This window comes from Convolutriloba macropyga, unplaced genomic scaffold (genome assembly GCF_964194025.1).
Source record: "Convolutriloba macropyga unplaced genomic scaffold, txConMacr16.3 SCAFFOLD_421, whole genome shotgun sequence".
Classification (NCBI taxonomy): Eukaryota; Metazoa; Xenacoelomorpha; order Acoela; family Convolutidae; genus Convolutriloba; species Convolutriloba macropyga.
Window position 1 is genome coordinate 32,026 of NW_027452384.1, and position 25,475 is coordinate 57,500.

General features: G+C 34.6%; 1 protein-coding gene across 1 annotated transcript in view; it reads right to left on the minus strand.

Moving 5' to 3' along the window:
• Positions 1-25,475, minus strand: part of LOC142357437 (uncharacterized) — a 63,706-nt gene that overhangs the window by 28,107 nt on the left and 10,124 nt on the right. The window contains exon 3 of the mRNA XM_075409068.1: positions 24,917-25,182. Coding sequence (XP_075265183.1) covers positions 24,917-25,182 — 266 coding nt within the window. The remainder of the gene's footprint in view (positions 1-24,916; positions 25,183-25,475) is intronic.

Consider the following 25,475-nt stretch of genomic DNA (forward strand, 5'->3'; position numbering starts at 1 on the left):
CTGATTTTTTTAGCTAAAACATCTTCCTTTCTTCTGAAGATTTGTTACCTTTGATAATGATTGTTGAAATGATTTCTCTTGACTTTTAAGTAACTGCTTGTTCACTGAAACATTAACATTGTTCACGTTGAGCAAACATTTAACAACAAAGTTCATAAACTAACTTGATGCCTCTTTGAGGAACTTTCTGAAATTGCCCTCGAGCCATTGATTTTTTTTCAGAAAAAAATCCTCGATCGAAAAAGAGTTGTATACCAATGCTGGACTGGCAAACTCAAGGACCTTATAAGTAGGGGCACTGATGTAGAAACCAAGAGGCTTTTGTTAACCAAGAAGAGAAAATCGATCTGAAAATCCGACAATTATCATTAAAAAAATTGTGGTGTTTTTCAGAAAAAAGTCAAGTAAATTTTTTTTCTGTTCTCAATTCACTCGACTATATTTCTCGACTATTATTTCTCGGCTATTCGGTCTAGGTGGTTCAAAGTCACAAGACAGAAACGTGTCATGCCAGTTGTGGCTATGAGGTGAAGAATTTTAAGATTAGTGTGATATAAAGTCAAGTTTTGCTTCTTCGTGAATTTTTTTCTCAAAAATCGTCTCTTTTTGTAAAAAAATGATGTGATCCTATGGGTCAAAGAATCGTAGAATGTTGCTCATAGTATTTTGGTAGCATCCCCTATTCATATGGATTGTATTAAACCCAAATTTTTTCCCTTGGGGCCAAAACTTGAAAAATTGGTTTATTAGAAAAGTAAAGTTCAGAAAGTCACAAAATTCGTCCCTTTTTTATGTAAAATGCTTTCTTATTGCTCGACTATTGGATCTAGGTGGTTCAAAGTGATAAGAGGAACGTGTTGTGGGCTAAGTTTGGCTATGAAGTAAAAAAAAGATTGGAGTTTTGTAACGTCAAGGTTTGCAATTTTGTCAAATGTTTCTCTAAAGTTGTTTCGTATTTCAAAAATATGATGTAACCCCATGGGTCAAAGAGTTGCATAATGTTGCTCATACTGTTTCCGTAGTATCTCCTATTTAAATGGATTGTTTTAAACCAAAAATTTTTGCTTTAGGGTCAATTTTGAAAGATTGGTACTTTAGAAAATAAGTTCGGAGACGCAAAAAATTCGTCTGTTTTTTATGTAAAATGCCTTCTTATTTCTCTAATTTTGGATCTAGGTGGTTTAAAGTGACAAGGAAATAGTGTGTTAAGTACACTTTGTCCATGATGTAAAGAAATTTAAGGTTAGTGTTATATAAAGTCAAGTTTTGCAATTTCGTGCAAGGTTTCTCAAAATTCGTCTCTTATTTAAAACATATGAGCTGACCTTATGGGTCAAGGAAATGTAGAAACTTGGTCATACTATTTTGTTAGTATCTTCATTTAACGTCAGTTGTATAAAATAAAAATTTTTGCTTTGGTAGCATTATTTGAAAAATTGGTACATTAGAAATGTAAAGTTCGGAGACGCAAAAACTTCGTCTGTTTTTTTTTTCAAGGGAGGATGCAATGTTAGGTTAGATGCAATTTGAAATACCTCGTCAGTAAATACGTGCTTGTAACACTTCCCAAACATCTCCTCCTTTTTAACTATGTGTACAAAATCACCGATAAAAAATTGTGGTTTTTGAGAAACTAAACTGGTATATTTGCACCCAAGGATAGTATCTTTGGGACGTCTCTCGTTGTCATTTTGTTCTGAGCAAGTTTTATTGTTTGACAATCACTAGATTTGTTTATTCTAACCAACGCATCCAAGACTTTTTCTAGATATGAATAAGTCCACTTTTCCTCTAAATATCCGTAGATTATATTTTTCAAAGAACATATATGACTTTTCCTCAAAAAACGCACAGTATAAATGAAATCCGCTTTCAGTGCATAAGCTTTGAGAAGACCGAGGAACACTGTACCATCAAAAGTTCAAATTTTTTCAGGTTTTTGTTGATTGATCTTCTTTTTTGAAGGCCTGTGCTGTCTCTGTGGTATATTTCGGTTTCAGTGCCTCAACTCTGAGAAATCTTCTGCATGCATTATTTTGCTCTCGAGTAAATATAGCCGCACAATCAATGGAAAATTTTTTTTACAAGAATCTTCAAACCCAAGCAGACAGTTTTCCAGCTGTGAAAGGATATAAAACCCAGGTCACTTTGTAAAAAAATGTTCATTTTAAGCTCTTTTGTGCTTAGTTTTGGTTGCTTGTTTTGATAGGAGTAGGAAGTAGAACAAAAGTTTGTATAGAACGTATTTCTCAATGACTATTGAATTAAAATTTGGTTTTTTCACCACACCAAGGACCAAAAACAGCCATATAGAGCCTATCTCTAGTTATGTGGACACTATTCATTTCAAAGCTTTTGATTGGATGATCTTAGCCTGAACTATTTTGCATTTGATTTCCAGGAAAATGTTTTGTGGTTCAATAAATTTATTTTTGTCTCCAGCAACCTCAAAGTGAAGCATGCTTTCGTTGAGGCTGTGAACTGTCCCTTCTTTTTTACAAAAGCTACTAACAAAAGTTACAAGAACCGCTGGTTTTTTAAATAATTACAAGGAACTATATTTTGTCTCTGTTGTTAACATAGTACCGATCAATTTTATCTTTGGTAAAGAAATCCGACAATTTTTTTTTCTGTTTCTTTTAAATGATTGACTTTCTCACAGTAGTACTTTTTCTAAATTTTAAACCAGAACGTTTAGTTCGTCTCTGACTCATTCACTTTCGTCTCATTAGCACTGATAATGCGCCTCCTGTTTGCTTTATGACAGTATTTGAAAGAGTGCTTCGAGAAGTTTTTTTGTTGACAACATTCATTAAATCTGGTACACTCTGTAAGAAAAGTTATTTTCCTTCAAAAGAAATTGATTGGACCGTATTTTGAAAACTTCTATAGTCCAAGTTCGAAAAACTATTCTATGTGTCAGTTCAAGCGCGCAGACACTACCGTTGTTCAACCACTTTTTCGAATCATTGACTCGCAATAAGTTTGTTTTTTTGTCTACAACGTATTGATACTAATTCATATTTGTTTAATTGAATGTCAAATGTTTCCCAGCAAAAAGATCAGCTGGAAAATTTTCCTATTGAAAGCTTTGGCAGCAGCATTTTTCATCAGTTTGTCGGCCACTGTGTCCATTTTCTACCCAATGTGTGTTCCCCGTTCACCGCGAATGCCCTTGAAAACAAAAAGCTTGGAACTTCTTTGCTTAGAAACGTAATTCCCTCATATTTTCCAAAGACAATTTCATATTTGGCAGAACATTCAATTTCTCTGAATTAAAAAATGGGTGACCCAATAGCTCCTCTGATAGTAGCCACCAACATTAGTACCGTATCAAATGTTCCTGGTATCAAACATAATCGCTCACCGTTATACGAACTGGAAATAACATTAGCTCCAGACAAGTTCCGTTGTTGTCGTTCAAAACTACTTAAACCGAAGGAATTTAACATTCTTTTTGCTATGTAATCATTTTAAGCTACTCTCCGGTCTCCAGAAAATTCCGGAAATTTCATCGTCTAAAAAAATTCTGAGCAAACTTTGCTTGTTTTGATTGAATATCACCATCGAAGCTGTAGAAATAACATGTACCGTAATCTCGTCTTCAAATCTTTTACTTCCCGTTTTTGCAGAGGAGATTCTCGTAGTAATTAAAGTTCGGGATGATAGAATTTACCCTGTTTTTTTGTTATCTGCATCAATGAAAGAAAAAGGGAGATTGCAATGTTAGGTTAGATGCACTTTCAAATACCTCGTCAGTAATTAACTGCTTGTAACACTTCCCAAACATCTCCTCCATTTTAACTATCCGTACAAAATCACCAATAAAAAATTGTGGTTTTTGAGAAACTAAACTGTTATGTTTGCAGCTAAGGATACAATCTTTGGGACGTCTCTCGTTGTCATTTTGTTCTGAGCAAGTTTTTTGTTTGACTTTTACTAGAATTGTTTGTTCTAAAAAACGCATTCAATTTTTCTAGGTATGAATAAGTCCACCTTTCATCTAAATATCCGTAGATTAAATTTTTCAAAGAGCATATATCTCTTTCCGCAAAATCAGACTTTTCCTCACGAAACGCACAGTGCAAATGAAATTTACTGTCTTTCTCTATCATCTGTCAAATTAGTCATAACTGCTTTGGGGGAAGGTAGACAAAAAATTGTTGGACCTGGTTGTACGAAGTTTGAACAATAATGCAAGGAGTCTGAAGCTTTTGAATCTAAGTCAATTAGTAAATTTCAAAAATGTTGTTTTGTTGCAGGTTCATAGCTTTCTTTCAAAAACTTTGTGTTGTTTAACTGTTTTCCAATATATGTGACCCGCTGTATGTGTCAAGGTGAATTGAGCAAATTGATATGATTTGTATTCAAGTCAGTTGTTTGCGATCACATACTCTTTTGAAATAAGTTATGCTTAACATAATTTACACTTATTTTTTCATGGCGTCCGGCAATAGCAAGTTTTGAAAGACCCAAGTCATGGAAAATTTTTTTACAAGAATCTTCAAACCCAAGCAGACAGTTTTCCAGCTGTGAAAGGATATAAAATCCAGGTCACTTAGTAAAAAAAATGTTCATTTTAAGCTTTATTGTGCTAAGCTTTGGTTGCTCATTTTGATAGGAGTAGTATTTCTCAATAACATTTGAATTAAAAGTTTGGTTTTTCCACTACACCCGGACCACAAACAGCCATATAGAGCCTATCTCTAGTTATGGTGGACACTATTTATTTCAATGCTTTTGGATTGGATGAGCTTAGCCAACAGTGCATGAAAGCAATGAAAACCAAAATGTTGATTCTTCACAATCAAGTTTGGAGATCACAAGCTTGGTTAAAGAAACTACAATGAGAAAAAGTATTACAACAACTTGAGTAACGACGTTGGAACGTGTAGGCCGACAATTAAAAAACTTCCACGAAAGCCTCTCTTGATTTTCTCCAAAAAAATTAAAGCATTCAAGCCCCCATCTTTAGCGCAGCCTATCCTGTCTTCCCTAACACTCATTTGAAAAAAAATTGTTTGCAAAAATGAATTAACACACAGTTTTTTTAGTTTAAATTGCCATTTCTCTCTCTCTCTTTCAGTCTAAAAAAGTTCAACTGTAATTTGTCTAGAGTCTTTTTTGTATTTTTTGTAAGTCACTTTAATGTTTGCTTGCATGCCGTAACCACTTTTATTGTAGACAATAGATTCTACGTTGCATTCACTGACTAACATTTTAAATTCATCTGGTAGGGTTGTCATCATACAGAGGTATATGAAATGTTGCAGGCTACTTGGGCCTACGTAAATCGGCTAATTTCTTTTTTCACATTTTCTGTTGTAACGGCATGGCACATTTGCAAATATACAAGTAATAAAAGATATTTCTTCAGCGTTATATTTTCCTTGGTGTTGCAGAGAAACTGTTGTTTCTGCAGATTTTTTTGTCCCCGTGATTCCATTTTTGGTCCTTTTAATGTCAACGGATTATTTTTCGTTTCGTAAATGCATACTGTCAAAATTGGAGATACATTCAATTGACGAACTGAAGGAGCTGCTTTCTCCACTCGATGTCCCATTGTGTGGCAGGGAGATGGCAATACAACTGCGCTTCCATTTTAGCAAACTGTATCCTCTATTGCTTTTCTGGTAAGTAGAAAGAGCAGAGCGCAAGTAAAATTATCAGTTGTTTTTTTAATATCCTCAACTTTTGTACATAGATGAATTTCCAAATCTATTACCTCTTTCTGCAAAAAAGTTTGAAGTGATTCTGTTTTCTCTTTCCCTTTAGCCTAGAATTTCGCTAACGGATACCAAAGTTTAATGGCAAAAACGATTTCTGGTAGGAACCAGTACAGATAAGCGCCGCTGTTCCAAGACAAACAATTGACAAATTTATTAACCCACTTAAAAGATCTCCCTTAACTAGCGGAAAGTGAACTGTAAAAAAACTGGCGGAAGGAAAAAGAAGTTTGTCCGAATAATAATCCGAATAAAGTGATAACCCGTTTGTTATGAAACCAGTTTTCTTGTAACGTAAAGCTTCGAAGTCTAATATCACTATTTACTGTTTTAGCGTTCCAACGAAGAAAACATTTTGTTTTTGTGAATGTATTCAGAAAAAAGAAAGAAACCAATCCCATCATATGACAGAACTACAGGTTCGTAATTGGTCAAGGTAAAACATGTGAGTATTCATGGCTTTTTGACTGTGCTCTGCTAAAAAAACCGATGCGTCGTGGAGTACTGCTTGAAGTCGAGTTACTTTGAACGATTTAAAGTATTGTCATGTGACGAATTATCAATGCCAATTAGACCGCCACACGATCTGAGCTTCAATTTTGCCTTCGAATTATTAAAAGGATCAAGATAATAACAAGCACCTAGAAAATACAGAATCTTTTTACCGTACTTTTTGTAATTGCTTTTTTTATCATCTGCAGATAATTTTCGTGTATGTTTCCTTGATCGATGGCTGCTATCGTTTGTTTGCTATAGTACCTACTTTATCCAATACTTCACGATAATTGTGGGCTTTTCCCACTTCAGTTTACAAATGCACGTTACTTGTGTACCCGTTAGTATGTATTACGAGACAGTCATTACACTGTTGAGTTATATCCCAAAGTTTTCGCCTTAGTAAATTTCGCTCCGAAGTATTTCTAGAAGTGTTTTTAGTCCGCAATTGAGCCTAGTTAGAAGCGCACAGTTTGAGCATGCTCATTAAATACTATGTAATAAGCACTTTATTAAAATTATAAGTTAAGTTTTAAAATTTTTAAAGCGATTTAAATACAAACAACTTTAAAGACAATGTCGAAAAGCCAAGCCATTGGTTTTTTTTTCTAGAAAAAACCCTGGCTCGAAAAATAGTTGTATACCAATGCTGGACTGGCAAACTCAAGGGCACTATAAGTAGGGGCACTGATGTAGAAACCAAGCGGCTTTTGTTAACCAAGAAGAGAAAATCGATCTGAAAATCCGACAAATATCATCAAAAAAATTGAGGGATTTTTCAGAAAAACTCAAATTCATTTTTTTCTGTTTTTAGTTCATTGAACAAAAAATTAGTTTGCCAACTAATCAACAAACTTATTTGATTTTAATTCGGTGAGTGAATTTCATGTCTTTATATTCTGAACACCAAAGTCGAGTTTTGCAATTTCGTGCAATGTTTCTCAAACTTCGTCTCCTGTTTAAAAAATATGATAAGACCCTATGGGTTAAGGAGTCGTAGAATGTTGCTCATACTAATTTCGTAGTATACCCTATTCATATGGATTGTATTAAACCCAAAATTTTTGCTTTGGGGTCAATTTTGAAAAATTGGTACATTAGAAAATTAAAGTTCGGAGACGCAAAAAATTTGTCTGTTTTTTATGTAAAATGCCTTCCTTTTTCTCGACTGTTGGGTCTAGGTGGTTTAAAAAGACAAGAAAATAGTGTGTCAAGTTCACTTTGGCCATGATGTAAGGAAATTTAAGGTTAGTGTAATACAAAATCAAGACGCAAAAACTTCGTCTGTTTTTTCAAGGGAGGTTGCAATGCTAGGTTAGATGCAATTTCAAATACCTCGTCAGTAAAAAAACTGCTTGTAACATTTTCCAAACATCTCCTCCTTTTTAACTATGCGTACAAAATCACCGATAAAAAATTGCGGTTTTTGAGAAACTAAACTGGTATATTTGCAGCCAAGGTTACAATCTTTGAGATGTCTCTCCTTGTCATTTTGTTCTGAGCAATTTTTATTGTTTGACTATCACTAGAATTGTTTGTTCTAACAAACGCATCCAATTTTTCTATATATGAATAAGTCCACTTTTCCTCAAAATATACGTAGATTATGTTCTTCAAAGAGCAGATATCTCTTTCCGCAAAATCAGACTTTTCCTCACGAAACGCACAGTATAAATGAAATCTGCTTTCAGTGCATAGGCTTTGAGCAGATCGATACTTGAGCAGACCAACACAATCCCAACGCTTGAATGAGTTCTGATTTTTTAACTATAAACTAACTTTGTGTTTCTTTGAGAACCTTCCTGAAATTGCCCTCGAGCAGCTCGAGCATTTGCTTTATCATGCATAACTCTCTCTCTTTCATCTGTCCAATTAGTCATAAGTGCTTTTGGGGAAGGTAGACAAAAAATTGTTGGATATGGTTGTACAAAACTTGAAAAATATTGCAAAGAGTCTGAAGCTTTTGAATCTAAGTCAATTAGTAAATTTCCAATATGTTGTGTTGTTGCAAAGACATAGCTTTCTTTCAAAAACTTTGTGTTGTCTAACTGCTTTCCGATATATGTGATCTGCTGTATCTGTCAATGTGAATTGAGCAAATTGATATGGTTTGTATTCAAGTCAGTTGTTTGCGATCACATACTTTTTTAAAATAAGTTATGCTTAACATAATTTACACTTATTTTTTCATGGCGTCCGGCAGTAGCAAGTTTTGAAAATCCCAAGTCATGGAAAATTTTTTTACAAGAATCTTCAAACCCAAGCAGACAGTTTTCCAGCTGCGAAAGGATATAAAACCCAGGTCACTTTGTAAAAAAATGTTCATTTTAAGCTCTTTTGTGCTTAGCTTTGGTTGTTTGTTTTGATAGGAGTAGCAAGTAGAACAAAAGTTTGTATAGAAAGTATTTCTCAATGACTATTGAATTAAAATTTGGTTTTTTCACTAACCATGGACCACAAACAGCCATATAGAGCCTATCTCTAGTTATGTGGACACTATTTATTTCAAAGCTTTTGGATCTTAGCCAACAGTGCGTGAAAGCAATGAAAACCAAAATGTTGATTCTTCACAATCAAGTTTGGAGAGCACAAGCTTGATTAAAGAAGTTACAATGACAAAAATTATTACAAAAACTTGAGTAACGACTTTGGATCGTGTAAGCCGAGAACTACAAAACTTCCACGAACGCCTGTCTTGATTTTCCCCAAAAAAATTTAAAGCATTCAAACCCCCATCTTTAGCGGAGTCTATTCTGTCTTCCCTAACACTCAATTGCAAAAAATTGTTTGCAAAAATGAATTAACACACTGTTTTTTTAAGATTAAATTGCCATTTTTCTCTCTCTTTCAGTCTAAAAGAATTCGACTGTAGTTTGTCTGGAGTCTTTTTTGTCTTTTTGTAAGTCAATTTATTGTTTGCTTGCATGCCGTAACCACGTCCATAGCAGACAATATATTCTACGTTGCCTTCACTGACTAACATTCTAATTTCTTCTGGGAGGTTGTCATCATACAGAGGTATATGAACTGTTGCAGGCTACTTGGGCGGACGTAAATTGGCTTGTTTTTTTCATATTTTCTGTTGTAACGTCATGGCACATTTGCAAATATTCAAGTAATAAAAAATATTTCGTCAGCGTTTCATTTTCCTTGGTGTTGCAGAGAAACTGTTGTTTTTGCAGATTGTTTTCTCCCCGTGATTCTATTTTCGGTCCTTTTAATGTCAACGGATTATTGTTCGTTTCGTAAATACATACTGCCAACCTTGGAGATACATTCAATTGACGAACTGAAGGAGCTGCTTTCTCCACTCGATGTCTCATTGTATGGCAGGGAGATGGCAATACAACTGCGCTTCCATTTTAGCAAACTGTATCCTCTATTGCTTTTCTGGTAAGTAGAAAGAGCAGAGCGCAAGTAAAATTATCAGTTGTTTTTTTAATATCCTCAACTTTTGTACATAGATGAATTTCCAAATCTATTACCTCTTTCTGCAATAAAGTTTGAAGTGATTTTGTTTTCTTTTTCCCTTTAGCCTAGAATTTAGCTAACGTATATCAGAGTTTAATGGCGAAAACGATTTCTGGTAGGAACCAGTACGGATGAGTGCCGCTGTTCCAAGACAAACCATTGACAAATTTAATAACCCACCTAGGAGATCTCGTTTAACTAGCGGGAAGTGAACTGTAAAACACTGGCGGAAGGACAAAAAAGCTTGTCCGAATAATTATCTGAATAAAATGATAACCCGTTTGCTATGAAACCAGTTTTCTTTTAATGTGAAGCTTCAAAGTCTATTATCACTATTTACTGTTCTAGCGTTCCAACGAAGAAAACAATTTGTTTTTGTGAAGGTATTCAGAAAAAAGCAAAAAGCCAATCCCATGATATGACACAACTACACGTTCGTAATTGGTCAAGGTAAGACATATGGGTATTCATGGCTTTTTGACTGGGCTCTGCTAAAAAACTGATGCGTCGTGGAGAACAGCTTGAAGTCGAATTACTTTGAACGATTTAAAATAGTTGTCCAGTGACGAATTATCAATGCCAATTAGACTGCCATACCATCTGAGCTTCAATTTTGCCTCCAAATTATTATAGGGATCAATGTATTAACAAGCAGCTAGAAAATACAGAAACCTTTTACTGTACTTTGTGTAATTGTTTTTTTATCATCTGCGGGTAATTTTCATGAATGTTTCCCAGATCGATGGCCGTTATGGTTTGGTTGCTATCGTGCCTACTTTATCCGTTACTTCACAATCATTTTGGGTTTTTTCCACTTCAGTTTACAAATGCACGTTACTTGTGTACCCGTTAGTATGTATTACGAGACAGTCATTACACTGTTGAGGTATATCCCAAAATTTTCGCCTTAGTAAAATTCGCTCCGAAGTATCATTAGATACTTAAAATGAACGAAAACAAGAGACATCCTTTGTATCTCACTTTTGGGAAAAGCAGTACTGCCATTTTTGCGAAACAAAAGAACTTTCGAATCAAAAAGTAGGTTACAAGTCTTATAGCACGTTTCCGCTCAAGTTAGGTATCTATTATTCGCATTAATAGTGTTTCTACTCCGCAATTGAGCCCAATTAGAAGCGGACATTTTGAGCATGCTCATTAAATACTATGTGACAAGCACTTTATTAAAGATTTATGTTAAGTTTTTAAAGCTTTAAAGCGATTTGAATACAAACAACTCTACAGACAATGTCGAAAAGCCGAGCCATTGATTTTTTTTCAGAAAAAACCCTCGCTCGAAAAAGAGTTGTATACCAATGCTGGACTGGCAAACTCAAGGGCACTATAAGTAGGGGCACTGATGTAGAAACCAATAAAACTTTTGTTAACCAAGAAGAAAAAATCGATCTGAAAATCCGACAATTATCATTAAAAAAATTGTGGTGTTTTTCAGAAAAAAGTCAAGTAAATTTTTTCTGTTCTTAATTTACTCGACTATTTTTCTCGACTATTATTTCTCGGCTATTCGGTCTAGGTGGTTCAAAGTGAACAGACAGAAATGTGTCATGCCAGTTGTGGCTATGAGGTAAAGAATTTTAAGATTAGAGTTATATAAAGTCAAGTTTTGCTTTTTCGTGAAATGTTTCTCAAAATTCGTCTCTTATTGTAAAAAAAATGATGTGACACTATGGGTCAAAGAGTCGTAGAATGTTGCTCATACTATTATGGTGGCATCCCCTATTCATATGGATTGTATTAAACCCAAAATTTTTGCTTTGGGGTCAAAAGTTGAAAAATTGGTACATTAGGAAAGTAAAGTTCAGAAAGGCACAAATTTCGTCTCTTTTTATGTAAAATGTTTTCTTATTTCTCAACTAATGGGTCTAGGTAGTTCAAAGTGATAACAGAAACGTGTGTCAAGCTAATTTTGGCTATGATGTAAACAAATTTAAGATTGATCTTATATAAAGTCAAGTTTTGCAATTTCGTCAAATGTTTCTCTAAAGTCGTTTCATATTTCAAAAATATGATGTAACCCCATGGGTCAAAGAGGTGCATAATGTTGATCATACTATTTTCGTAGTATCTCCTATTCATATGGATTGTATTAAACCAATAATTTTTGCTCTGGGGTCAGTTTTGAAAAATTGGTACATTAGAAAAGTAAAGTTCGGAGACGCAAAAAATTCGTCTGTTTTTTTATGTAAAATGCCCTCTTATTTCTCGACTGTTGGGTCTAGGTGGTTTAAAAAGACAAGGAAATAGTGTGTGAAGTTCACTTTGGCCATGATGTAAGGAAATTTAAGTTTAGTGTTATAAAAAATCAAGACGCAAAAACTTCGTCTGTTTTTTCAAGGGAGGTTGCAATGCTAGGTTAGATGCAATTTCAAATACCTCGTCAGTAAAAAACTGCTTGTAACACTTTCCAAACATCTCCTCCTTTTTAACTAGGCGTACAAAATCACCGATAAAAAATTGCGGTTTTTGAGAAACTAAACTGGTATATTTGCAGCCAAGGTTACAATCTTTGAGATGTCTCTCCTTGTCATTTTGTTCTGAGCAATTTTTATTGTTTGACTATCACTAGAATTGTTTGTTCTAACAAACGCATCCAATTTTTTTGATATGAATAAGTCCACTTTTCCTCTAAATATACGTAGATTATGTTCTTCAAAGAGCATATAACTCTTTCCGCAAAATCAGACTTTTCCTCACGAAACGCACAATATAAATGAAATCTGCTTTCAGTGCATAGGCTTTGAGCAGATCGATACTTGAGCAGACCAACACAATCCCAAGGCTTGAATGAGTTCTGATTTTTTAACTATAAACTAACCTGGTGCTTCTTTGAGAACCTTCCTGAAATCGCCCTCGAGCAGCTCGAGCAATTGCTTTATCATGCATAACTCTCTCTCTCTCTTTCATCTGTCCAATTAGCCATAACTGCTTTGGGGGAAGGCAGACAAAAAATGGTTGGATCTGGTTGTACAAAATTTGAACAATATTGCAAGGAGTCTGAAGCTGTTGATTAAAGAAATTACAATGACAAAAAGTATTACAAAAACTTGAGTAACGACTTTGGAACGTGTAAGCCGAGAACTACAAAACTTCCACGAACGCCTGTCTTGATTTTCCCCAAAAAAATTTAAAGCATTCAAACCCCCATCTTTAGCGGAGTCTATTCTGTCTTCCCTAACACTCAATTGCAAAAAATTGTTTGCAAAAATGAATTAACACACTGTTTTTTTAAGATTAAATTGCCATTTTTCTCTCTCTTTCAGTCTAAAAGAATTCGACTGTAGTTTGTCTGGAGTCTTTTTTGTCTTTTTGTAAGTCAATTTATTGTTTGCTTGCATGCCGTAACCACGTCCATAGCAGACAATATATTCTACGTTGCCTTCACTCACTAACATTCTATTTTCTTCTGGGAGGTTGTCATCATACAGAGGTATATCAACTGTTGCAGGCTACTTGGGCGTACGTAAATCGGCTTGTTTTTTTTTCATATTTTCTGTTGTAACGTCATGGCTCATTTGCAAATATTCAAGTAATAAACGATATTTCTTCAGCGTTTCATTTTCCTTGGTGTTGCAGAGAAACTGTTGTTTTTGCAGATTATTTTCTGCCGTGATTCTATTTTCGGTCCTTTTAATGTCAACGGATTATTGTTCGTTTCGTAAATACATACTGTCAGCCTTGGAGATACATTCAATTGACGAACTGAAGGAGCTGTATTGTATGGCAGGGAGATCCAATGGCAAAACAACTGCGCTTTCGTTTTAGCACACTGTTTCCTCTATTGCTTTTCTGGTAGAAAAAGCAGAAAGCAAGTAAAATTATCAGTTGTCTTTATAATATCCTCAACTTTTATACATAGATGAATTTCCAAATCTATTTTCTCTTTCTGCAATAAAGTGTGAAGTGATTTTGTTTTCTTTTTCCCTTTAGCCTAGAATTTAGCTAACGTATATCAGAGTTTAATGGCGAAAACGATTTCTGGTAGGAACCAGTACGGATGAGTGCCGCTGTTCCAAAACGAACAATTGACGAATTTAATAACCCACTCAGGAGATCTCGTTTAACTAGCGGGAAGTGAACTGTAAAACACTGGCGGAAGGACAAAAAAGTTTGTCCGAATAATTATCTGAATAAAGTGATAACCCGTTTGCTATGAAACCAGTTTTCTTTTAATGTGAAGCTTCAAAGTCTAATATCACTATTTACTGTTCTAGCGTTCCAACGAAGAAAACAATTTGTTTTTGTGAAGGTATTCAGAAAAAAGCAAAAAGCCAATCCCATGATATGACACAACTACACGTTCGTAATTGGTCAAGGTAAGACATATGAGTATTCATGGCTTTTTGACTGGGCTCTGCTAAAAAACCGATGCGTCGTGGAGAACTGCTTGAAGTCGAATTACTTTGAACGATTTAAAATAGTTGTCCAGGGACGAATTATCAATGCCAATTAGACTGCCATACGATCTGAGCTTCAAATTTGCCTCCAAATTATTATAAGGATCAATGTATTAACAAGCAGCTAGAAAATACAGAAACCTTTTACTGTACTTTGTGAAATTGTTTTTTTATCATCTGCAGGTAATTTTCATGAATGTTTCCCAGATCGATGGCTGTTATCGTTTGGTTGCTATCGTGCCTACTTTATCCGTTACTTCACAATCATTTTGGGTTTTTCCCACTTCAGTTTACAAATGCACGTTACTTGTGTACCCGTTAGTATGTATTACGAGACAGTCATTACACTGTTGAGGTATATCCCAAAATTTTCGCCTTAGTAAAATTCGCTCCGAAGTATCATTAGATACTTAAAATGAAAAAAAAAATAGGAGACATCTTTTGTATCTTACATTTCGGAAAAGGAGTTCTGCCATTTTTGCAAAATAAAAGAATTTTTGATTCGAAAAGTAGGTTACAAGTCTTGTAGCACGTTTCCGCTCAATTTAGGTATCTATTATTCGCATTAATAGTGTTTCTACTCCGCAATTGAGCCCAATTAGAAGCGGACATTTTGAGCATGCTCATTAAATACTATGTGATAAGCACTTTATTAAAGATTTATGTTAAGTTTTTAAAGCTGTAAAGCGATTTAAATACAAACAACTCTACATACAATGTCGAAAAGCCGAGCCATTGATTTTTTTTCAGAAAAAAAAACCCGCGCTCGAAAAAGAGTTGTATACCAATGCTGGACTGGCAAACTCAAGGGCACTATAAGTAGGGGCACTGATGTAGAAACCAAGAGGCTTTTGTTAACCAAGAAGAGAAAATCGATCTGAAAATCCGACAATTATCATTAAAAAAATTGTGGTGTTTTTCAGAAAAAAGTCAAGTAAATTTTTTCTGTTCTTAATTTACTCGACTATATTTCTCGACTATTATTTCTCGGCTATTCGGTCTAGGTGGTTCAAAGTGAACAGACAGAAATGTGTCATGCCAGTTGTGGCTATGAGGTAAAGAATTTTTAGATAAGTGTTATATAAAGTCAAGTTTTGCTTTTCGTGAAATTTTTCTCAAAATTTGTCTCTTATTGTAAAAAAAATGATGTGACCCTATGAGTCAAAGAATCGTAGAATGTTGCTCATAGTATTTTGGTAGCATCCCCTATTCATATGGATTGTATTAAACCCAAATTTTGTGCCTTGGGGTCAAAACTTGAAAAATTGGTTTATTAGAAACGTAAAGTTCAGAAAGTCACAAAATTCGTCCTTTTTTATGTAAAATGCTTTCTTATTGCTCGACTATTGGATCTAGGTGGTTCAAAGTGATAAGAGAAACTTGTGTCAAGCTAATTTTGGCTATGTTGTAAACAAATTTAAGATTGATCTTATATAAAGTCAGGTTTTGCAATTTCGTCAAATGTTTCTCTAAAGTCGTTTCATATTTCAAAAATATGATGTAACCCCATGGGTCAAAGAGGTGCATAATGTTGATCATACTATTTTCGTAGTATCTCCTATTCATATGGATTGTATTAAACCAATAATTTTTGCTCTGGGGTCAATTTTGAAAAATTGGTACATTAGAAAAGTAAAGTTCGGAGACGCAAAAAATTCGTCTGTTTTTTTATGTAAAATGCCTTCTTATTTCTCGACTGTTGGGTCTAGGTGGTTTAAAAAGACAAGGAAATAGTTTGTCAAGTTCACTTTGGCCATGATGTAAGGAAATTAAAGGTTAGTGTTATATAAAATCAAGACGCAAAAACTTCGTCTGTTTTTTCAAGGGAGGTTGCAATGCTAGGTTAGATGCAATTTCAAATACCTCGTCAGTAAAAACTGCTTGTAACACTTTCCAAACATCTCCTCCTTTTTAACTATGCGTACAAAATCACCGATAAAAAATTGCGGTTTTTGAGAAACTAAACTGGTATATTTGCAGCCAAGGTTACAATCTTTGAGATGTCTCTCCTTGTCATTTTGTTCTGAGCAATTTTTATTGTTTGACTATCTCTATAATTGTTTGTTCTAACAAACGCATCCAATTTTTCTTGATATGAATAAGTCCACTTTTCCTCTAAATATACGTAGATTATGTTCTTCAAAGAGCATATATCTCTTTCCGCAAAATCAGACTTTTCCTCACGAAACGCACAGTATAAATGAAATCTGCTTTCAGTGCATAGGCTTTGAGCAGATCGATACTTGAGCAGACCAACACAATCCCAACGCTTGAATGAGTTCTGATTTTTTAACTATAAACTAACTTGGTGCTTCTTTGAGAACTTTCCTGAAATCGCCCTCGAGCAGCTCGAGCATTTGCTTTATCATGCATAACTCTTTCTCTTTCATCTGTCCAATTAGTCATAACTGCTTTGGGGGAAGGTAGACAAAAAATTGTTGGATCTGGTTGTACAAAATTTGAACAATATTGCAAGGAGTCTGAAGCTTTTGAATCTAAGTCAATTAGTAAATTTCCAAAATGTTGTTTCGTTGCAAGGACATAGCTTTCTTTCAAAAACTTTGTGTTGTCTAACTGTTTTCCGATATATGTGATCTGCTGTATCTGTCAAGGTGAATTGAGCAAATTGATATGGTTTGTATTCAAGTCAGTTGTCTGCGATCACATACTCTTTTGAAATAAGTTATGCTTAACAAAATTTACACTTATTTTTTCATGGCGTCCGGCAGTAGCAAGTTTTGAAAATCCCAAGTCATAGAAAGTTCGTTTACTAGAATCTTCAAAACCAAGCAGACAGTTTTCCAGCTGTGAAAGGACATAAAATCCAGGTCACTTTTTAAAAAATATTCACTTTAAGCTCTTTTGTGCTAAAATTTTGTTGCTCGTTTTGATAGGAGTAGTAAGTAGAACAAAAGTTTGTATAGAACGTATTTCTCAATAACTATTGAATTAAAAGTTTGGTTTTCCCACTACACCAGGGACCACAAACAGCCTTATAGAGCCTATCTCTAGTTATGGTGGACACTATTTATTTCAAAGCTTTTGGATTGGATGAGCTTAGCCAACAGTGCATTAAAGCAATGAAAACCAACATGTCTTCACAATAAAGATTCTTCACAATCAAGTTTGGAGAGCACAAGCTTGGTTAAAGAAACTACAATGAGGAAAGTAATACAAAAACTTGAGTAACGACTTTAGAACTTGCAAGCCGACAATTACAAAACTTCCACGAACGCCTCTCTTGATTTTCTTTATAAAAAATTAAAGCATTCAAGCCCCCATCTTTAGCGCAGCCTATCCTGTCTTCCCTAACACTCATTTGAAAAAAAAAGTTGTTTGCAAAAGAATAAACACACAGTTTTTTTAAGTTTAAATTGCCATTTCTCTCTCTCTCTCTCTTCAGTCTAGAAAAATTCAGCTGTAATTTGTCTAGAGTCTTTTTTGTCTTTTTTGTAAGTCACTTTATTGTTTGCTTGCATTTATAGTAGACAATAGTTTCTACGTTGCATTCACTGACTAACATTTTGAATTCAAATGGTAGGGTTGTCATCATACAGAGTTATATGAACTGTTGCAGGCTACTTGGGCCTACGTAAATCGGCTAATTTCTTTTTTCACATTTTCTGTTGTAACGGCATGGCACATTTGCAAATATTCAAGTATTAAAAGATATTTCTTCAGGGTTTTATTTTCCTTTGGGTTGCAGAGAAAGTGTTGTTTTCGCAGATTATTTTGTCCCCGTGATTCTACTTTTGGTCCTTTTAATGTCAACGGATTATTATTCGTTTTGTAAATGCATACTGTCAAACTTGGAGAAACCTTCAATTGACGAACTGAAGGAGCTGTATTGTATGGCAGGGAGATCCAATGGCAAAACAACTGCGCTTTCGTTTTAGCACACTGTTTCCTCTATTGCTTTCCTGGTAGGTAAAAAGAGCAGAGCGCAAGTAATATTATCAGTTGTCTTTTTATATCCTCAACTTTTATACAAAGATGAATTTCCAAATCTATTTTCTCTTTCTGCAATAAAGTTTGAAGTGATTCTGTTTTCTCTTTCCCTTTAGCATAGAATTTCGCTAACGGATGCCAGAGTTTAATGGCAAAAACGATTTCTGGTAGGAACCAGTACGGATAAATGCCGCTGTTCCAAAACAAACAATTGACGAATTTAATAACCAACTTTGGAGATCTCCTTTAAATAGCGGAAAGTGGACTGTAAAAAACTGGCGAAAGGAAAAAGAAGTTTTTCCGAATAATTATCTGAATAAAGTGATAACCGTTTGCTATGAAACCAGTTTTCTTTTAACGTGAATCTTCAAAGTCTAATATCACTATTTACTGTTCTAGCGTTCCAACGAAGAAAACAATTTGTTTTTGTGAAGGTATTCAGAAAAAAGCAAAAAACCAATACCATGATATGACACAACTACACGTTCGTAATTGGTCAAGGTAAGACATATGAGTTTTCATGGCTTTCTGACTGTGCTCTGCTAAAAAACCGATGCGTCCTGGAGTATTGCTTGAAGTCGAATTACTTTGAACGATTTAAATTAGTTTTCCAGTGACGAATTATCAATGCCAATTAGAGTGCCATACGATCTGAGCTTCAATTGTGCCTCCAAATTATTACAAAGATCAAGGAATTAATAAGCAGCTAGAAATTACAGAAACCTTTTACCGTACTATGTGTAATTGTTTTTTTATCATCTGCAGGTAATTTTCGTGAATGTTTTCTAGATCGATGGCTGCTATTGTTTGGTTGCTATCGTGCCTACTTTATCCGTTACTTCACGATCCTTGTGGGGTTTCCCCACTTCAGTTTACAAATGCACGTTACTTGTGTACCCGCTAATATGTAGTACGAGACAGTCATTACACTGTTGAGGTATATCTCAAAATTTTTGCCTTAGTAAAATTCGCTCCGAAGTATCATTAGATAATTAAATTGAACGAAAATAGGAGACATCCTTTGTATCTGACTTTTCGGAAAAGTGGTTCTGCCGTTTTCGCGAAATAAAAAAACTTTCGAATCGAAAAGTAGGTTACAAGTCTTGTGGCACGTTTCCGCTCAATTTAGGTATCTATTATTCGCATTAATAATGTTTGTAATCCGCAATTGAGCCTAATTAGAAGCGCGAACTTTGAGCATGCTCATTAAATACTATGTAAAAAGCACTTTATTAATGATTCAAGTTAAGTTTTTAAAGCTTTAAAGCGATTTAAATACAAACAACTTTAAAAACACTGCCGAAAAGCCGAGCCACTGGTTTTTTTCTGAAAAAAACCCTCGCTCAAAAAAGAGCTTGTATACCAATGCTGGACCCGCAAACCCAAGGGCACTATAAGTAGGAGCCCTGATGTAGAAACCAAGCGGCTTTTGTTAATCAAGAAGAGAAATTGGACCTGATATTCCGACAAAAATCATTAAAAAAAATTATGGTGTTTTTCAGAAAAAAGTCAAATTTTTTTTTCTGTTCTTAATTCACTGAACAAAAAATTTAGCAAACCTATCAACTAGCTTATTGTATTGTAATTCGGTGAGCGAATTACATGTCTTTAGATTCAGAACACCGAAGTCGAGTTTTGCAATTTCATGCAATGATTCTCAAACTTCGTCTCTTATTTAAAAAATATGATGTGACCTTATGGGTTCAGGAGTTGTAGCATTTTGCTCATGCTAATTTCGTAGTGTCTCCTATTCATATGGATTGTATTAAGCTCAAAATTTTTGCTTTGGGGTCAAAACTTGAAAAAAGGTACAAAAGAAAAGTGAAGTTCAGAAAGGCACAAAATTCGTCTCTTTTTTATGTAAAATGCATTCCTATTGCTCGACTATTGGGTCTAGTTGGTTCAAAGTGATAAGAGGAACGTATTGTGGACTGAGTTTGGCTATGATTTAAAAACAAAATGAGATTGGAGTTATATAGCGTCCAGTTTTGCAATTTTGTCAAATGTTTCTCTAAAGTCGTATCTTATATCAAAAATATGATGTAACCCATGGGTAAAAGAGTTGCATAATGTTGCTTATACCATTTTCGTAGTATCTCCTATTCATATGGATTGTATTAAACCAATAATTTTTCCTTTGGGGTCATTTTTGAAAAATTGGTACATTAGAAAAAACAAAGTTCGCAGACGCAAAAAATTCGTCTGCTTCTTTTTGTAAATTGCCTTCTTATTTCTCGACTGTTGGGTCTAGGTGGTTAAGAGTGACAAGGAAATAGTGTGTCAAGTTCACTTTGGCCATGATGTAAAGAAATTTAGGGTTAGTGTTATATAGAGTCAAGTTTTGCAATTTCGTCAAAGTTGATCATACTATTTTGGTAGTATCTTCATCTCAAGTCAATTGTATTAAATCAAAAATTTTTGCTTCGGGGTCAATACTTGAAAACTTGGTACATTACATTAGAAATGTAAAGTTTGGAGACGCAAAAACTTCGTCTGTTTTTTATGTAAAATGCCCTGGTGTTTCTCGCTGTTGGGTCTAGGTGGTTTAGAGTGATAAGGAAACAGTGTTTTGGGCTCATTTTGGCCATGAAATAAATAAACTTAATATTAGTGTTGAATAAAGTCCAGTTTTTCAATTTCGTCAAAATTTTCACTAAAGTCGCTTCATATTTCAAAATTATGATGTAACCCATGGGTAAAAGAGTTGCATAATGTTGCTTATACCATTTTCGTAGTATCTCCTATTCATATGGATTGTATTAAACCAATAATTTTTCCTTTGGGGTCATTTTTGAAAAATTGGTACATTAGAAAAAACAAAGTTCGCAGACGCAAAAAATTCGTCTGCTTCTTTTTGTAAATTGCCTTCTTATTTCTCGACTGTTGGGTCTAGGTGGTTAAGAGTGACAAGGAAATAGTGTGTCAAGTTCACTTTGGCCATGATGTAAAGAAATTTAGGGTTAGTGTTATATAGAGTCAAGTTTTGCAATTTCGTCAAAGTTGATCATACTATTTTGGTAGTATCTTCATCTCAAGTCAATTGTATTAAATCAAAAATTTTTGCTTCGGGGTCAATACTTGAAAACTTGGTACATTACATTAGAAATGTAAAGTTTGGAGACGCAAAAACTTCGTCTGTTTTTTATGTAAAATGCCCTGGTGTTTCTCGCTGTTGGGTCTAGGTGGTTTAGAGTGATAAGGAAACAGTGTTTTGGGCTCATTTTGGCCATGAATTAAATAAACTTAATATTAGTGTTGAATAAAGTCCAGTTTTTCAATTTCGTCAAAATTTTCACTAAAGTCGCTTCATATTTCAAAATTATGATGTAACCCATGGGTAAAAGAGTTGCATAATGTTGCTTATACCATTTTCGTAGTATCTCCTATTCATATGGATTGTATTAAACCAATAATTTTTCCTTTGGGGTCATTTTTGAAAAATTGGTACATTAGAAAAAACAAAGTTCGCAGACGCAAAAAATTCGTCTGCTTCTTTTTGTAAATTGCCTTCTTATTTCTCGACTGTTGGGTCTAGGTGGTTAAGAGTGACAAGGAAATAGTGTGTCAAGTTCACTTTGGCCATGATGTAAAGAAATTTAGGGTTAGTGTTATATAGAGTCAAGTTTTGCAATTTCGTCAAAGTTGATCATACTATTTTGGTAGTATCTTCATCTCAAGTCAATTGTATTAAATCAAAAATTTTTGCTTCGGGGTCAATACTTGAAAACTTGGTACATTACATTAGAAATGTAAAGTTTGGAGACGCAAAAACTTCGTCTGTTTTTTATGTAAAATGCCCTGGTGTTTCTCGCTGTTGGGTCTAGGTGGTTTAGAGTGATAAGGAAACAGTGTTTTGGGCTCATTTTGGCCATGAATTAAATAAACTTAATATTAGTGTTGAATAAAGTCCAGTTTTTCAATTTCGTCAAAATTTTCACTAAAGTCGCTTCATATTTCAAAATTATGATGTAACCCCATGGGTCAAAGAGTTGTAGAATGTTGCTTATACTAAAATCGTAGTATCTCCAATTCGTTTGCATGCTATTAAACCCAAAAATTTTGCTTTGGGGTCAAAACTGGAAAACTTGGTACATTAGAAAAGTAAAGTTCAGAAAGGCACAAAATTCGTCTCTTTTTTATGTAAAATGTTTTCTTATTTCTCGACATTTCGGTCTAGGTGGTTCAGAGTGACCAGACAGAAATGTGTCATGCCAGTTGTGGCTATGAGGTAACGAATTTTAAGATTAGTGTTATATAAAGTCAAGTTTTGCTTCTTCGTGAAATGTTTCTCAAAATTTGTCTCTTATTGTAAAAAAATGATGTGACCCTATGGGTCGAAGAATCGTAGAATGTTGCTCATACTATTTTGTTAGCATCCCCTATTCATATGAATTGTATTAAACCCAATTTTTTTGCTTTGGGGTCAAAACTTGAAAAATTGGTACATTAGAAAAGTAAAGTTCAGAAAGGCACAAAAATCGTCTGTTTTTTATGTAACATGCTTTCTTAATGCCCAACTATTGGGTCCAGGTGGTTCAAAGTGATAAGAGGTACGTGTTGTGGGCTATGTTTGGCTATGATGTAAAAAAATTAAGATTGGATTTATATAACTAATTTATTTTTTTCTGTTCTTAATTCACTGTACAAAAATTTAGTTTGCAAACTAATCAACAAGTTTATTTGGTTGTAATTCGGTTAGCGAATTACATGTCTTTAGATTCTGAACACCAGAGTCGAATTTTGCAATTTCTTGCAATGTTTCTCAAACTTCGTCTCTTATTTAAAAAATATGATGTAACCCTATGGGTTAAGGGGTCGTAAAATGCTGCTTATACTAATTTCGTAGTATCTCCTATTCATATCGATTGTATTAAAACCAAACTTTTTGCTTTGTGGTCAAAACTTGAAAAATTGGTACATTGGAAAAGTAAAGTTCAGAAAGGCACAAAATTCCTCTCTTTTTTATGTAAAATGCTTTCTTATTTCTTGACTATTCGGTCTAGGTGGTTCAAAGTGACCAGACAGAAATGTCTCATGCCAGTTGTGGCTATGAGGTAACGAATTTTAAGATTAGTGTTATATAAAGTCAAGTTTTGCTTTTTCGTGAAATGTTTTCTCATTATTCGTCTCTTATTGTAAAAAAAATGATGTGACCCTATGGTCATACTATTTTGGTAGTATACCCTAATCATATCAATTGTATTCAACCAAAAATTTTTAGTTCGGGATCAATACTTGAAAAATTGGTACATTAGTAATGTAAAGTTCGGACACGCAAAAAATTCGTCTGTTCTTTATGTAAAATGAATTCTCATTTCTCGACTATTGGGTCTAGGTGGTTCAAAGTGATAAGAGAAACGTGTGTCAAGCTAATTTTGGCTATGATGTAAAGAAATTTAAGATTAGTCTTATATAAAGTCAAGTTTTGCGATTTCGTCAAATGTTTCTCTAAAGTCGTTTCATATTTCAAAAATATTATGTAACCCCATGGGTCACAGAGTTGTTGAATGTTGCGCATAATTTTTTGGCAGTATCTCCTATTTGAATGGATTGTATTAAACCAAAAGTTGTCGCTTTGGGGTCAATACTCTAAAAAATGGTACCTCCCAAGGCCAAAAAAACTTTTTTTCCCAAAAAAATCCCTCGCTCAAAAAAAGCTCTGTTTGTCAATGTGGGACTGGCCGAATCTATTTTCAGTGGCCAAATCTATTTTCACTGTTCGAATCTATTTTTTGAAATATATGATGTACATCCCAGTGCCACAAAAACTGATTTTTTTCCGAAAAATCCTTCGCTCAAAAAAGGCTCTGTCTGTCAATGTGAGACGGGTGTAGATTCAATCAACTGGCTAGGAACCCTTTGATAAATAGTAATAAAGTAGTAATAAGTACTACTAGTAGTAAAAAAAGCTTTAATAATAATTTTTATGCTGAAAAACGAGCATCAAACTAGGCTTAATGGCTGATAATAGTGCGAAATCGAGCTACGTTGCGTGCGAAAAAGCGATACATAAATGGAGCAGATGCGTGATACAAGACGTGCGACAAATAGGTTATAAAGTTTGTACTTCTATTTGGCGGCTAAGATTAGGACACTTTTGCGAACATGGGTTGCTAATTTCCCTTCAATTTTGCCGGTTTCTGCTAAAGCAGCTATTTTCCGCAATATTGTTGCATTTTCAATGTATTAACCACGAGATACACGCATCGGGCATAATTGCCAGTGACTATTTGGGTATACCTCTGCGGTGTAATGGTGCCACTGCAAAAAAAGTTGACCATTTTGTCCATTTTACCTCAATAATTCCACGAAACCTACCCTAATACATGTAAAAATGACCTTACCGTGTTGGATATGACGACTTAGGAACGAGTTTTTTAATTGTAATTATAGGTGTCATGACAAATTACACAAGTCCATTTTAATCAACACCTTTTTTACCCAATGCAAACTTTAATTTACATTATTGTTAAAATTACAAGAACGACTATTGAGCGTATTTTAGAGTATATAATTAAATTGCTCGTGGGAATTGATATGAAACTACTACAACCCAAAACGGGATTATTTTTTCCGCATAATTATTTTTTAAAAAAATGCTTTAAAATAACGACTGCGATTACAAATTTGGGTAAATTGGCATTGGGTAAAACGGAATTGGGTAAAATGTCATGTAACCGTAAGTACACAAGTTCTTTGTCTTTTGTCGTTAAATTCCACAAATTATTTTGAGAGGGCATACTTTTGTATTCTACGGTCTGAACGATCTAAACTAAAATGGTGCAAGACGTTTATTTTCCGATAAGGTCCGTGAGTTCAATTGAATAATGTTGGGTCAATAATCCGTCTAAAATTTCATGATACCTGAGACACTCGGCAGGGGACTTGAAGCATCCCAGAGTCATAATGTAGACACAGAGTGCTTCTACATCACACGTACAGCAATAGAAGTCCTCATCAGACACATGGGCAGCCACCACACCTGGCGCTGATTGGACACCTGTTGCTATGCCAGGATTAGCTGTGGGTGCTGGGATGGTTGTAAAAGTAGTGACAGAAGCCGACTCTTCGTGGTAACGTCTGCGATCTCTGGATTTGCGGCGCTTTGAAGCGCTGTTTGACTGTTTCACCTTTAGAAGGAAGTAAAAGCAGTTGTTGACATTTCAATTGACAGTTTAGATAAATACAAACCGACATGTAATCAGCATGACCTTAACGAGAGAACTCCCATCACAACAAAACAATGGTAAAAACAAAGAGACATGGGGGGAGGGGGGAGGTAGCTACACTACCCCCGTACCATAAAGCAGGTCTATGTGGATCGCTATGATCGATTCTCAGCCGTTCATTTTGATAAATTTGTTCTATATGAAACATGCTGGGTCAGTGGGGGGGGGGGGGTCTCTCCAGTGTCGGTGTAACA